At 41.2% G+C, this 13,252-nt stretch overlaps 1 protein-coding gene across 4 annotated transcripts in view; it reads left to right on the top strand.

Annotated features, from left to right (window-relative positions):
• CD226 (CD226 molecule) overlaps positions 1–13,252 on the top strand; it is a 97,831-nt gene that overhangs the window by 78,630 nt on the left and 5,949 nt on the right. For all 4 annotated transcript variants that reach the window (XM_011944085.1, XM_011944084.1, XM_011944083.1 and 1 more), the window contains one exon: positions 10,263–10,365. In XM_011944085.1, coding sequence (XP_011799475.1) covers positions 10,263–10,365 — 103 coding nt within the window. The remainder of the gene's footprint in view (positions 1–10,262; positions 10,366–13,252) is intronic.

The following is a 13,252-nucleotide window of genomic DNA, read 5'->3' as shown; positions in this document are numbered from 1 at the left end:
ACACAATAGGCCTTATTTCTGCGGGCAATAAGTAATGAGATATTTTATATACATGAATCTTCTAAGTTTAGTAACGCTTATTCCTTTTATCCAAGTTTTAAAATTATCATTTTTAGATGGAAAGAATTAGAAGCTGGATAGCATATTTCTTTGCCTTGCTAAACAGAAGATAGTAGAGATAACCATCGTGTGGCTGTCCTGGTGTCCACTGAGCACCCAGTCTTGTACTTTGCTCTATGCGGTGGGCTATAATGAGGAATAAGGTGGATCATCCCCACTTTAAATTGCCTTGTGCCATTATACTCTTGTACGTTTGTTTGTTTGAATTTGGTCCCCTCACTCACTACAAAGCATCACCTACCTCATTTGTTTCCCTCAATATTCCATAGTCTATTGTTTTTGCCATTTTTCTAGTATTTTATTGTTATAAAAAAACTGTTTTAAAGTAAAATAACTTCTGTTATAACAGGAAGCCAGATTTCCAAGAGACACTTTCTGAGCCAAAGGTGACAGTATCTACGTGAAAGTCTCACTGCTATGCTTATCTGAGCAGAGAACTTGTTGCATCTCCTTCATTTTCTTTTTTATGGACTTGGTATTTAATTTCTAATTCCTGATTTCAATCAAGACATGTTCACAAACATGAATACAAGAGCACTAGAAATAAAACTAAACAGAAACAATCTTGGCTAGGCTTTGACTCGGAGTCAAGTGTCCATAGTAATCCCTCGGAGCCAGGCGTGGCTCCTGCCTGTAATCCCAATGCTTTGGGAGGCCAAGGCAGGACGGTTGCTTGAGGTCTAGAGTTCAACAGCCTGAGCAACATAGCGAGATCTTGTCTTTACAAAAAATTAAAAAAAAATATTAGCTGGGCGTGGTGGCATGTGCCTGTGGTCCCAGCTACTTGGGAGGCTCAGGCAGGAGGATTACTTAGAATCCAGGCCTGCTACATGAACTCTTTTCTGCACACTAATTCACTAAGACAGTGAGCAAGATATGTGCGACTCTTGACAGTCTGACCTTTGACGCATCTATATAGTCTACCTTAAATAATGTCTTCATAAAAATTGAGGTAAATGTGCAAGAAGTATAGAACTCAAAAATATTTGGGTAAAAATATGAGACATCTAATACAAAAGAGTCATCCGTAACATTTTTCTCAATAGATGTGTCAATTTGATGTTCCCATCTCTTTGTTCTCATGTGCTGACTTAAATACCCTCGCCATTCACCAGTCACTGTAGAGAACTTATGGCCCACAGTACTGAATGATGCTACATTCTGGTGCCAGAAAAAGTAGCTAATGTAAAGTAAAGTAAAGTAGCTAATGTAGTCATTCTATATTGTGTAGGTAAAATGTACGCACAAGCTATCTTAGGGCATAAAGATGTCAACTGACATAAACCTTTTGTCATGCGCGTCCGTGTGAAGAGACCACCCAACAGGCTTTGTGTGAGCAACATGGCTGTTTATTTCACCTGGGTGCAGGTGGGCTGAGTCCAAAAAGAGAGTCAGCGAAGGGAGATAAGGGTGGGGCCGTTTTATAGGATTTGGGTAGGTAAAGGAAAATTACAGCCAAAGGGGGGTTGTTCTTTGGCGGGCAGGAGTGGGGGGTCACAAGGTGCTCAGTGGGGGAGTTTTTGAGCCAGGCCGAGCCAGGAAAAGGAATTTCACAAGATAATATCATCGCTTAAGGCAAGGACCGGCCATTTTCACTTCTTTTGCAGTGGAATGTCATCGGTTAAGGCGAGGCAGGGCATTTGCACTTCTTTTGTGATTCTTCAGTTACTTCAGGCCATCTGGGCGGATACCTGCAAGTCACAGGGGATGAGATGGCTTGGCTTGGGCTCAGAGGCCTGACACCTTTAAAGTGTTTAAACTATTTGGGACAAGTATTTTCAATATAAAGAAAGTTTCCCAGCTGATACACAAATTTTGCTATAATTAGCCATCAAGAGAGGCAAATTGAGGCAAAATTTGTACATCAGGTGGGAAACTTGCTTCCCTCATTGGTTTGCTCTATAATGACAGGAAAATCATTTAGATTCTCTGGGCCATATATTTCTTAGCTAAAACCTGATAATACTTTTATTTTGAGGAAGAGTAGTTGCTATTTACTCAGAAGAAGGATTAGACATTGAAGCCTTGGCCCTTTAATTCTGTGAAAATAATTTACACTCCAAGACTTTCTTGCTATAAAACAGGGAAAGATTTCTGAAATACGGAGTATAAAACTGATTTATCTGGACAAAGAAAGTTGACCTTTGAAAACCTGGAATAATATTACCATACCAACATCCACGTGATGCATATTTCAGGCATACAGGAAAGTTCAGCACACTTTGGGCTGCTGTTATTTCCGGTGGTCTGCCAAGGCAACAGTTATTGTATAGATGTTTATCAACAGTACCTGTGCCTTTCCCCAGGAAGGTGAGTCCAGCTGCAGGAGCAAGCATGCTTTGCTGTGCAGGACTACTTCAATGTGACATCTCAACATGAAAAAAATAGAAAGAAGTTATCTGTTTAACCCTCATTTAGAATGTGTCTACATAAAATATAAATGCATACGTAATATGCACGATTAAAAACTTAAATTGTTTGGCGCTTAAAATGTTGAAAGCACCTCTACTTGCTTGATTTAAATCTCATAGCTACCCTTGTGGTTAATTTTATCATCATTATGCAGTTGCCAAAAAAACTGAAACATTAAGTGTCCTATGTGAGGTCTTCCAGGGAAAATAATTAGAAGACAGGACTAGGCCCCAAGGCTTTTCTCCTTAATCTCTGTGTTTTCAATAAACCAGTGTCTAAAGAGGGACAAAGGTTGAATATTTGTCTACATTATATAGAAAGTCAAAACTTGGAATGACCTAATAATGCAGAATCTGTCAGCTCACCCACATCTGCTCTGTGTGAAATCACTCACTCTTTATGGTCCATCTGTACACAAAACAAGGTCTAATATTTCAGTTTCTTTTTTTAAAAATCTAAAGAAAATTAAGTCGATATTATTTTTAGTTGGCAAATAATATTTGTGTATATTTTTGGGTACACTGCGATATTTTGATATATGTGTACAACGTGGGGTGATTAAATCAAGCCAATTAACATATCCATCACCTTATTTACCTATGATTTTTATGGTAAGACATTTGAAATTTACTCTCATTTATTTTTAAGTATACATTATTATTCACTATAGTCACTCTGCTGTATGGTAAATCTCAAAACTTGTCCGGGCGCAGTGGCTCACGCCTGTAATTCCAGCACTTTGGGAGGCCAAGGCGGGTGGATCACTTGAGGTCAGGAGTTTGAGACCAGCCTGGCCAACATGGTGAAACCCATTTCTACTAAAATACAAAAATTAGCTGGGCATCATGGCGGGTGCCTGCAGTGCCAGCTACTGAGGCTGAGGCAAGAGAACTGCTTGAACCCGGGAGGCAGAGGATGCAGTGAGCCGAGATTGTGCCACCGCACTCCAGCCTGGGTGATGGAGTGAGACTCTGTCTCAAAAAAAAAAAAAAACAAAAAACAAAACTTAAAACTTATTCCCTTTGTATATCTGAAATTTCGTACTCTTTGACCAACAGCTCGCATTATCTCCCTCCCCATCCTCCTGTACAGCCTCTGGTAACCATCATTCTACTTTCTACTTCTAAGACATTAATTTTTTTAGGTTCCATATTTAAGTGAGATTATGTTGTATTTGTTGTCTTTCAACAGTACGCAAGGGTTCTCTCTTCTCCATACCCTTGCCAACTCCCTCCCTCCCTCCCTCCCTATCTCTCTATCTCTCTCTCTCTCTCTTTCTTTCTCTTTCTCTTTTTCTTTCTTTCTTTCTTTCTTTCTTTCTTTCTTTCTTTCTTTCTTTCTTTCTTTCTTTCTTCTTCTTTCTTTCTTTCTCTCTTTCTTTCTTTCTTTCTTTCTTTCTCTTTTTCTTCTTTTCTTTCTTTCTCTTTCCTTACTTCCTTTCTCTTTCCCCTACCTACCTTCCTTCCTTCCTTCCTTGTTTCCTCCCTTTTCTTCTCCTTTCCTTTCCTTTCTTCTCTCTCTCCATCCTTTCTTTTTCTTTCTTTCCTTTCTTTCCTTTTTCTTTTTCTGAAACAACAGTTCTTACATATTTATTACTGAACCTACCTACTAGTGCAGAGCATATAAACAAAGATAAAAAACATATTCCCAATAAAACATGTTCGACTGTCCAGACAGTAGTGACATTTACAGCTCGATATGGCGACATGATCATGACCTTGACACAACATAAACCTGCGTACCATCTCAGGTGCAATTTCGTATAAACCTGGCTTGGTTCTTCTTCAGTGGCTCCATTTTGGACCTGTACCTGGTTTTATTACCAGCTTTCATCTGAGTCCACTGGGGAACGGGATGATTTTGCTTTTGTTTCTTTTGACCCCGAAAGTCTTGTGAGAAGACATGGCGAGGAATGGAGTCAACCACACACACCATGATGGCAGAGAAAACCACTTGTTATCTTTCATCTTTTTGAGAAAAGCCTCAGGTGTGAGGTGGTCTCTCATTGCGGTTTTAATTTGCATTTTCCAGCATAATGCTGGATGTTGGAGAGTCAGGATCTGTGGGTTTTCCCTGGCGTATTCTTTGGCCCAGTTATTTAGGTTCTAAGTAACTTGGTTTCATCACTCCCTAACTCCACCCCAGCCCTAATAGAGGATAAACTACAGACTTTAATGGCCGCTCTTGCCTGCCGAACTCTGAGGGAAGGGACTGGCAATATTTCTATCATGAGCCTTTTCTAAGAGTTTATAACTTAGCCATAAATACTTGTCATTGCCAGAAACGTAGCCTAGAGGGTCACAATCCTGGAGTAAATTATTCATTTATATATTTCACTGACTTGCTTTAAATTGTTTTAACGGTATTTATCTTTTGTGATGGAAGGAAAAATGGTTTTAGGGTTCAAGACACTTTTGTCCTCCTATGAATCAACACAGCATTGAGATATAAGTGAAAAAAGTTAGCAGAGAAATGGCTTCTGGAAATAATTCTTCTTTTTTAAGGAGAAGGGCTTCAGGGCTAACATTACTCAATCTGAGATCTATTAGCAAAACTTAAAAAAGTAAATGTTATGAACTATTGATTAACTCCTGAAGCATCCGTACTCATTTGCTTTTCCTTTTTATTTTCCCCAGCCATACAGGGCCCAGCAAGGTGCAAGTTTACCCCAGCCTTGTTCTAAGCTGGTGGTCATTCATGTGGAAGCGGCAGGCAGGGCAGGGAGTGGAGTGAGAAGCCATGTCGGCTACAGCCTGGGCCCCTTTAGATTGGAATGTCTCTGGATTGAATCTCTACCTGACCCCATGCTTTATTTCACCTTTATTTCTTAGGAAAAAATCCTTTTTCCCAAACTATTTTTAAATTGTCTAGGAGTTTTCGAAGCAATATATATGTTCCACTAAATCGGGTATTGTGGTATTAGGATATGCAGATCTGTAAGTTTTCATCCACGGGTCCTGGCTCAAAACTCCCATGGTCCTTGTTATAATGTTGGGACACTTTAGGCCTCAGGAAACAGAAACTCTCTCTGACCTTCTCCCGTCCTTTCTTCTGACCAAGGTAAGACTCCAAACTGAATATGGGTCAAAAGACCTTCATTCCAGAGAGGATCCCACCCCATACCTAAAGTCTGGACAGGACTTGCTGGGTTTAGATGATATGCTTTTTGCCCAATCCCATTTTTACAGGGTTGTCAATCATACCTACATAATGAAGCCTCCATAAAAACCCAAGAGGATGAGGTTTGAGAGTTTCTGGACAGCTGAACACGTGGAGCCTCCTATAGGGCGGCATGGACAGGGAGGGCATGGGAGCTCTGTGCCCATTTACACATGCCTCGCCCTACCAATCTCTTCATCTAGATCCCTTGCAATATCTTTGATATTAAACTGACAAATGTGTTTTCTTGAGCGCTATAAGTGGCTCCACCAGGTTAACCAAACCTGAAAAAGGGGTCTTGGGAACTCCAGCTTGAAGCCCATCGGTCAGAAGTTCTAGAGGCCTGGGGCTGGGTGCGGTGGCTCACACCTCTAATCCCAGCACTTTGGGAGGCCGAGGAGGGCGGATCACCTTAGGTGAGGAGTTCGAGACCAGTCTAACTAACATGGTGAAACCCCATCTCTACTAAAAATACAAAAATTAGCTGGACATACTGGCAGGCACCTGTAATCTCAGCTACTTGGGACGCTGAGGCAGAATCGCTTGAACCTGGGAGGCGGAGATTGCAGTGAGCTGAGATCCTGCCATTGCACTCCAGCCTGGGTGACAGAGCGAGACCCTGTCACAAAAAAAAAAAAAAAAAAAAAAAATTCTAGAGGCCTGGACTCGCAATTGGTGTCTGAAGGGCGGGGTTGGCAATGGGGGGGAGGGGTGTCTTTGGGACTGAGCCCCGAACCTGTGGGATCTGATACCATCCTTAGGTAGATCGTGTCAGAATTGAATTGACAGACACTCATCTGGTGTCCGTTACTTGGTGTGTGGGGAAAACCGGAAAACCACCCACATCTTTGGTCACAGAAATCTGTTGATGATTTCTGTGGTAGTGTGAGAGCAGAGGAAAAACACCATTTGAGAGTTTTTTTCTACACAGGTGTCAAGTTTGTTTTTACCCACCACTTTGTCTATAGTACCAGGTGTACAGTACACCGTGAAATACTTTGTGTTTAAAGACCGACTGAATAAATGGATTTAATCCAAGAGGTCAAACATTACTACAAAGAGGTTACAAATAGGTAACGTATTTCCTATGAAACAATGCATCTGAAATTTGGATTTATAATTGAACAGTATCTGACAAGGAGTGGTACTTTCAGGCAGATTATACTGTTACATGCATATAAATTAGACCTTAATAAAGAAAGCTATCTTAATTGTTAAGTATTCTGAATCTATTTCTTTTTTTTTTTTTTGAGACGGAATCTGGCTCTGTCGCCCAGGCTGGAGTGCAGTGGCCGGATGTCAGCCCACTGCAAGCTCCGCCTCCCGGGTTTACGCCATTCTCCTGCCTCAGCCTCCGGAGCAGCTGGGACTACAGGCGCCCGCCACCTCGCCCGGCTAGTTTCTTGTATTTTTTAGTAGACACGGGGTTTCACCGTGTTAGCCAGGATGGTCTCGATCTCCTGACCTCGTGATCCGCCCATCTCGGCCTCCCAAAGTGCTGGGATTACAGGCTTGAGCCACCGCGCCCGGCTCTGAATCTATTTCTTAAAGAAAGATTTCTACATCCTGTACTTTAACCACTAAGATTTGATAAAATACGCTTTTTTAAGCAGGCAGATCTTTAATTGTTTTGTACTGTAATGCCCGATCACAAAAGGAACACATCATCTAGAAAATCTGGAAAATATAAAAAAGCCCAAAGAAAACAATTGCTTTAAAATTTTTTAAAAAATAATTAACTGTCAAATAAAGATTGAATATATTCAGGGCAGGCAATGTGATTATTTGATGTATATAAACATGGTGCAATAATGACCACAATTAATTAACTCATGTATCATCATTCATACTCTACAGTAGGTTCCCATTGTAACCACAAGTTGGTACCCTTTAACCAACGTCTCCCTGTTTTCTGCACCTCCACCTCCTGGGAACCACTGTTCTATTCCCTGCTTCTATAAGTTTGACTTTTTTAGATTCCACATACAGGTGAGATTATACAGTATTTGTCCTTCTATGTCTGGCTTGTTTCACTTAGCATAATGTCCTCCAAATTCATCCATGCTGTCACAAATGGCAGGATTTCATAGCAAAAGAACAACCCAATTTAAAAGTGGGCAAAAATAGACGTTTTTCCAAAGCCATAACACTGACCGATAGGTATATGGAAAGGTGCTCAACATTACTAGTCATCAGGGACATGCAAATCAAAACCACAGTGAGCTCTCACCTCACCCCTGTTAGAATGGCTGTTATCAGAAAGACAAGAGATAGCAAGTGTTGGTGAGGAGGTGGAGGAACGGGAACCCTTGTACACTGTTGGCGGGAATGTAAATGGGTACAGCCGTTATTGGTACAGGTTGTAGGTTCCTCAAGAAATTAAAAATAGGCTGGGTGCGGTGACTCATGCCTGTAATTCCAGCATTTTGGGAGGCCAAGACAGGTGGATCACCTGAGGTTAGGAGTTTGAGACCAGCCTGGCCAACATGGTGAAATGTCATCTCTATAAAAATAGAAAAATTAGCTGGGCTTGGTGGCAGACTCCTATAATCCCAGCTACTCAGAGGCGGAGGCGCAAGAATCACTTGAACCTGCAAGGAGGAGCTTGCAGTGAGCCAAGATTGCAACACTGCATTCCAGCCGGGGTAACAAGAACGAAATTCCATCTCAAAAAATATTAAAAATAAACTCATATGAACCAACAATCCTTCTGATGGGTATTACATACAAAGGAAAAAAAGAAAACGAAATCAGTATCTTGAAGGAATACCTGCACTGTGTATGTATTGCATCATTGTCTACAATAGTCAAGATGTGGATGCAACCTAGGTGTCCATCAATAGATGAATGGATAAAGAAAATGTGGTACATAGCCACAGTGGAGTACTATTAACCCTTTGAAACACAAGGAAATCCTGTCATGTGTGACAAGGTGGATAAACCTTGAGGACATTACGCTAAATGAAATAAGCCAGACACAAAAAGAAAAAATTTTGCATGACTTCACTTATTTGTGGAATCTAGGTTTAAAAAGTTTAAAAAAAAATGTTTGCTTATTTGTCTTACTTTCCCTTTGCAGTAAAGTTTGTAAAAGAATAAGTGGGTCTATACTTCGAGTTCTTATGAAAAAAATGCAGCTAAGTAGTGGATAAAGTGAGAAGAAATTATCTGGGGAAAAGATGGGGAAGAATTGGTTGACAGGTGTGGTTTTCAGGATGCAGTAGGATTCCAGACAGCCTGGGTGTCACAGTACAAACATTCAAGCTTTGATTTCAGGAGGAAGGAAAATTGTGCTGCTGTTTCAGAGCCTGGCCCCATCCTGACGGTGGGGTGATTGACAGGTTCGCTTTCCCAAAGAGAGACAGCAACAAAGACCATTGGGTTTCAATTCATTCCCATTCCCAGCAGCAGGTGTTGATGGGATTCTTCTCTGTGGGAGGCGCTCACAACACGCTCTGTGGGTTGCGGGGTGAGAGGTGTGTTGTGGGCAGAAGGATGTAACAAAAAGATAAAATGTTCTCTGACCTCACTGGCCTCACACTCCAGAGGGGACATTTCTCTAATCGCAGTTGATTGTTCTTGTGCATATTGACTCATCAGAGTCTCATCACAGTTCTGTGATGTCATTAGGGCTGCTGCCATTGCCGTCAGTTGACCGATGAAGAGACACGTACACAGTAAGGAATTTGCTGGAGTCGGTCAGTTCAATTGTGAAAGGTTTCGGATGAGAATTTCAGATTACTGGACCATGGTAAATTTTCAGACATTGAGTTGGAGTAACATTTTTTTTTTTTCTGATTTTTTTTTCCTCATTACCAAATTGAATAGAAAATATCTATTTTTTAAATTATGCTTATAAACATCAAAGTTATATTCTGTTGTATGTTAAATGTACTTAATATCTCAGGCATAAAAGAGAATCTTTGTGTATTTACTATTTTATTTATTTTTAGACAGGGTCTCTCTCTGTTGCCCAGGCTGGAGTGCAGTGGCGTGATCTCAGCTCACTGCAACCCTGCCTCCAGGGTTCAAATGAGTCTTGTACCTCAGCCTACTGAGTAGCTGGGATTATAGGTGTGCGCCACCACACTGGGATAATTTTTTGTGTTTTTGGTAGAGACGGGGTTTCACCATATTGCCCATGCTGGCTCGAACTCCTGGCCTCAAGTGATCCGCTGTCCCAAACCTCTGCAATTACAGGCCTGAGCCACTACACCTGGCCTATTTACTATTTCAATAGTTATTTTTTCTACAAAAGATTTTGTGTATATGACTGGCAGCTTCTTTGAATGAGGTCTTTGGCAAACGCATGCTCTTTATATTTTTGTTCTTCTTAAGGTGTAAAACTCAGCTTAATCAAGAAACAAATACAAATCTATTAGGAGTTAGAAATATTTAGGAGACTCTAAAAGAAAAATTCTCTTTTTCCTGTAGCTCATTCTATTTTTTTTGTTGGATTCTTTGTTTTTGTTACTCAATAATTAATGTCTCTTTTCTTTATTTTCCTGCCTTTTTACTGCCTTTGGCTGAATTCCTAATTCCTACAATATATATATATTTTTTTCTCCTAGGTAAAACCGATAACCAATATACCCGCTTTGTGGCTGGAGGGACAGTTTTATTGTTGTTGTTTGTTATCTCAATTACCACCATCATTGTCATTTTCCTTAACAGGTGAGTAGTGCAACTTATCCTGAATCTTAATCAGTGTGAGTAATTCCAATGTTAGAGGCTCTCTATTAATAACCCAGTACTTTGTCAAGCTGTCTCAGCAATCACATATATATTTTTGTGAGCACTGTTCTAACACAAAGGAGGAGAAGTAGCTGTGGTAATGTTACAGGGAGAGCTGGAATAGTTCATCTGAGAATTAGTAGAAGCTGGTGGTCTGCCCCTTTTATTTTCTGCCTGATACCTCTGCTCTTTGTCCTGCCCTGTCTTCCTCCCTCCTCCAAGGAAAAAGCTGTCAGTGAGGGGGTGGTGTGTGTGTGCATGGATGACACAGTGTGAGATGGATACAGATTCTGAGAAGGGGAAGAACAAGGTTTAACAGTGATAAAGCCTTCATTTATTCATTTATCAAATATTTATTGTGCACAGCAGTGAACAAGACATAATGAAACTCACATCCCAATAAGCAAACAGCATAATTTCAAATAGTTGTGTATTCTCAGAACCAAGAAACCTAAGTGCTTAAAGGTTACTGAGAAGAAGGAGTTGGAGGGCGCTGCCTTAGAGAGAGCAGGGAGCCATTTGGCCTAGACTAAATTTCTTTTTATTTTTTATTGGCTGGTCACAGTGATATATGCCTGAAGTTCCAGCTACTCAGGAGGCTGAGGCTGGAGGATGGCTTGAGCCCAAGAGTTCAAGTCCAGCCTAAGCAACATAGCAAGACCCTGTCAATAACAAAAATTAAAAATTAAAAAAAAATCTTTTACTGTGTTGTAGCACAGTTGGGCATTTTCTAGGATATTCTTGGCTGAGTTTTTCTTCCCCTTCTAGCTCTCCTGTGCTTATCAACTCACCTGTGTAGGTATTTGTTACATATCTTTGCTGTAATCATAGCAGGTTGAAATTATTCCTTATAATGTATTACAGCTAAAGTGTTATCTTCTTAAGGGAGGAAGGGACCACACTTTTGATGTCTCTATTTTGCATGTCTGGCATATCAAGACACTTAATCTATGTTTGCTGGGTAAGTGAATATGTCCATCTGCACGCCCCTCCTTCAGTAATGTTACCAAATACACCACACACACACACACACACACACACACACACACACGCCTTGTTAATAGGATTTCCAGTAGGCCTCTCCATCTTGTCTCTTCATCCTTGACCTCTGGTTCTTTAGCAGCTGTCATCACTGCTCTCTGATTTTGGTAATGTCTCCAACCTGCTCTCAGCTCTAGCCTCTTTCTCTAACCCATCCAGTTTCCCTGGTTCTTCTTCTGAAAGCTGGGTTGGCATGTCATCTTCCTGTTCGATATCTTTGACTATCTTCCCACTGCTACCAGAATAATGTTAAAGCTCATTAACCCTGTCACTGAAGTTGCCCTACATTCTGACTGAAGTCTAATTTTTATTCACACTTTCTACTTTATTTATTCTCCCTGATGTTGATAAATTTTGTGAAAACTGAAGCACACCCAACGCTCTCCCCATCTGGTTTGCTACCAAAATGCTGTTTCCCCACATTTGGCTGCTTTCCCATGTATCATTCAAGGTGTGAAACACCTGTCCCGTCTGTAGGCTCTGCACTGTTCTCCGTCCCTGCAAATAGACATGATGTCACCACCTGGAATCATCGTGTACGTCTCTGCTACTCCTCACATCCTGCTTTGTGTTTTAATCACTTTCATGCTTGCCATCCCTTCATAATGGCAGAGTGTGTGTTTTATTCATTTCTTAGCATTTGATAGCATTTAGCACTAATCTGTCCAAATAATGAATGCTCAATAAACATTTGTCTAATTAAACTGAAACAGGAGATCAGGTCATTATACCTTTTTCCCCATCATCGACTGCCCTTAAGTCTTTCCCTGAACAGAAATTAGCAAATTGAGGTGAGGAACGGAGGTGTTAGTAGCACCACGGACTCCTCCACTGTTTCACCTTGGCAATGGGAAACATCCTGGGGGCTGAGATGGCAGAGGGAGCACCCGGGAACCGGGCAATGTGACTAAGAGACAGCGAGTGGTGACAAACCTCCACAGGGGCACAGATGTTGGACGTGATAGATTTTGCTTCATGAAAATGCATCACTTTTACATGAATAGCTAAATTGAACGGTAGAATATATTGTCCCACTTGGTTAAATGTGATAAAAGGAGATTAGTGGACTTGAATTTGTAATCATAGATGCACACCACAAGGGAAAAGCCCTTGTTCTTTCTACCTTGTCACTAGCATCAGTTTGTGCTTGTGACTTCCAATGGAAATGCTTTGAAAGATGACCCAAGGGCTCCAACAATGACCTTCTGAACTCTGTTTTACTGACTGTTTAAAAAAATCCTGCAGCTTCAGATGTATCGACTTGGATAGAAGCCAACATAAATCAGACAGTGTCTCTGAACAAAACTGAATTCTTCACACTCAGTGCCTGGTAGCCTGTGTGTTGGAGGAATTGGCAGCAGTTTCTCTGCTCCTGGTGTGTGCTGTTTTCATGCGGAGATAGCAACAGTAACACAACTAAGTGAACATGGCTAGGGAAAGGGCCTCGCATTGGCAAGTGTGAAAGGAGACAAAACACGGCCAGGCGTGGTGGCTCATGTCTGTAATCCCAGCACTTTGGGAGGATGAGGTGGGTGGATAATTTGAGATCAGGAATTTGAGACCAGCCTGGGCCAAATGGTGAAACCCCAGCTCTACTAAAACTACAAAAATTAGCTGGGCGTGGTTGTGGTTGTCTGTAGTCTCAGCTACTCAGGAGGCTGAGGCAGGAGAATCACTTGAACCCGGGAGGTGGAGGCTGCTGTGAGCCAAGATTGCACCACTGCACTCCAGCCTGGGTAACAGAGTAAGACTCTGTCTCAAACAAACAAAAACAAAGGAGCCAAAG

This window comes from Colobus angolensis, unplaced genomic scaffold (genome assembly GCF_000951035.1).
Source record: "Colobus angolensis palliatus isolate OR3802 unplaced genomic scaffold, Cang.pa_1.0 Scaffold225, whole genome shotgun sequence".
Lineage (NCBI taxonomy): Eukaryota > Metazoa > Chordata > Mammalia > Primates > Cercopithecidae > Colobus > Colobus angolensis.
This window is presented reverse-complemented; position numbering and strand designations above follow the sequence as displayed.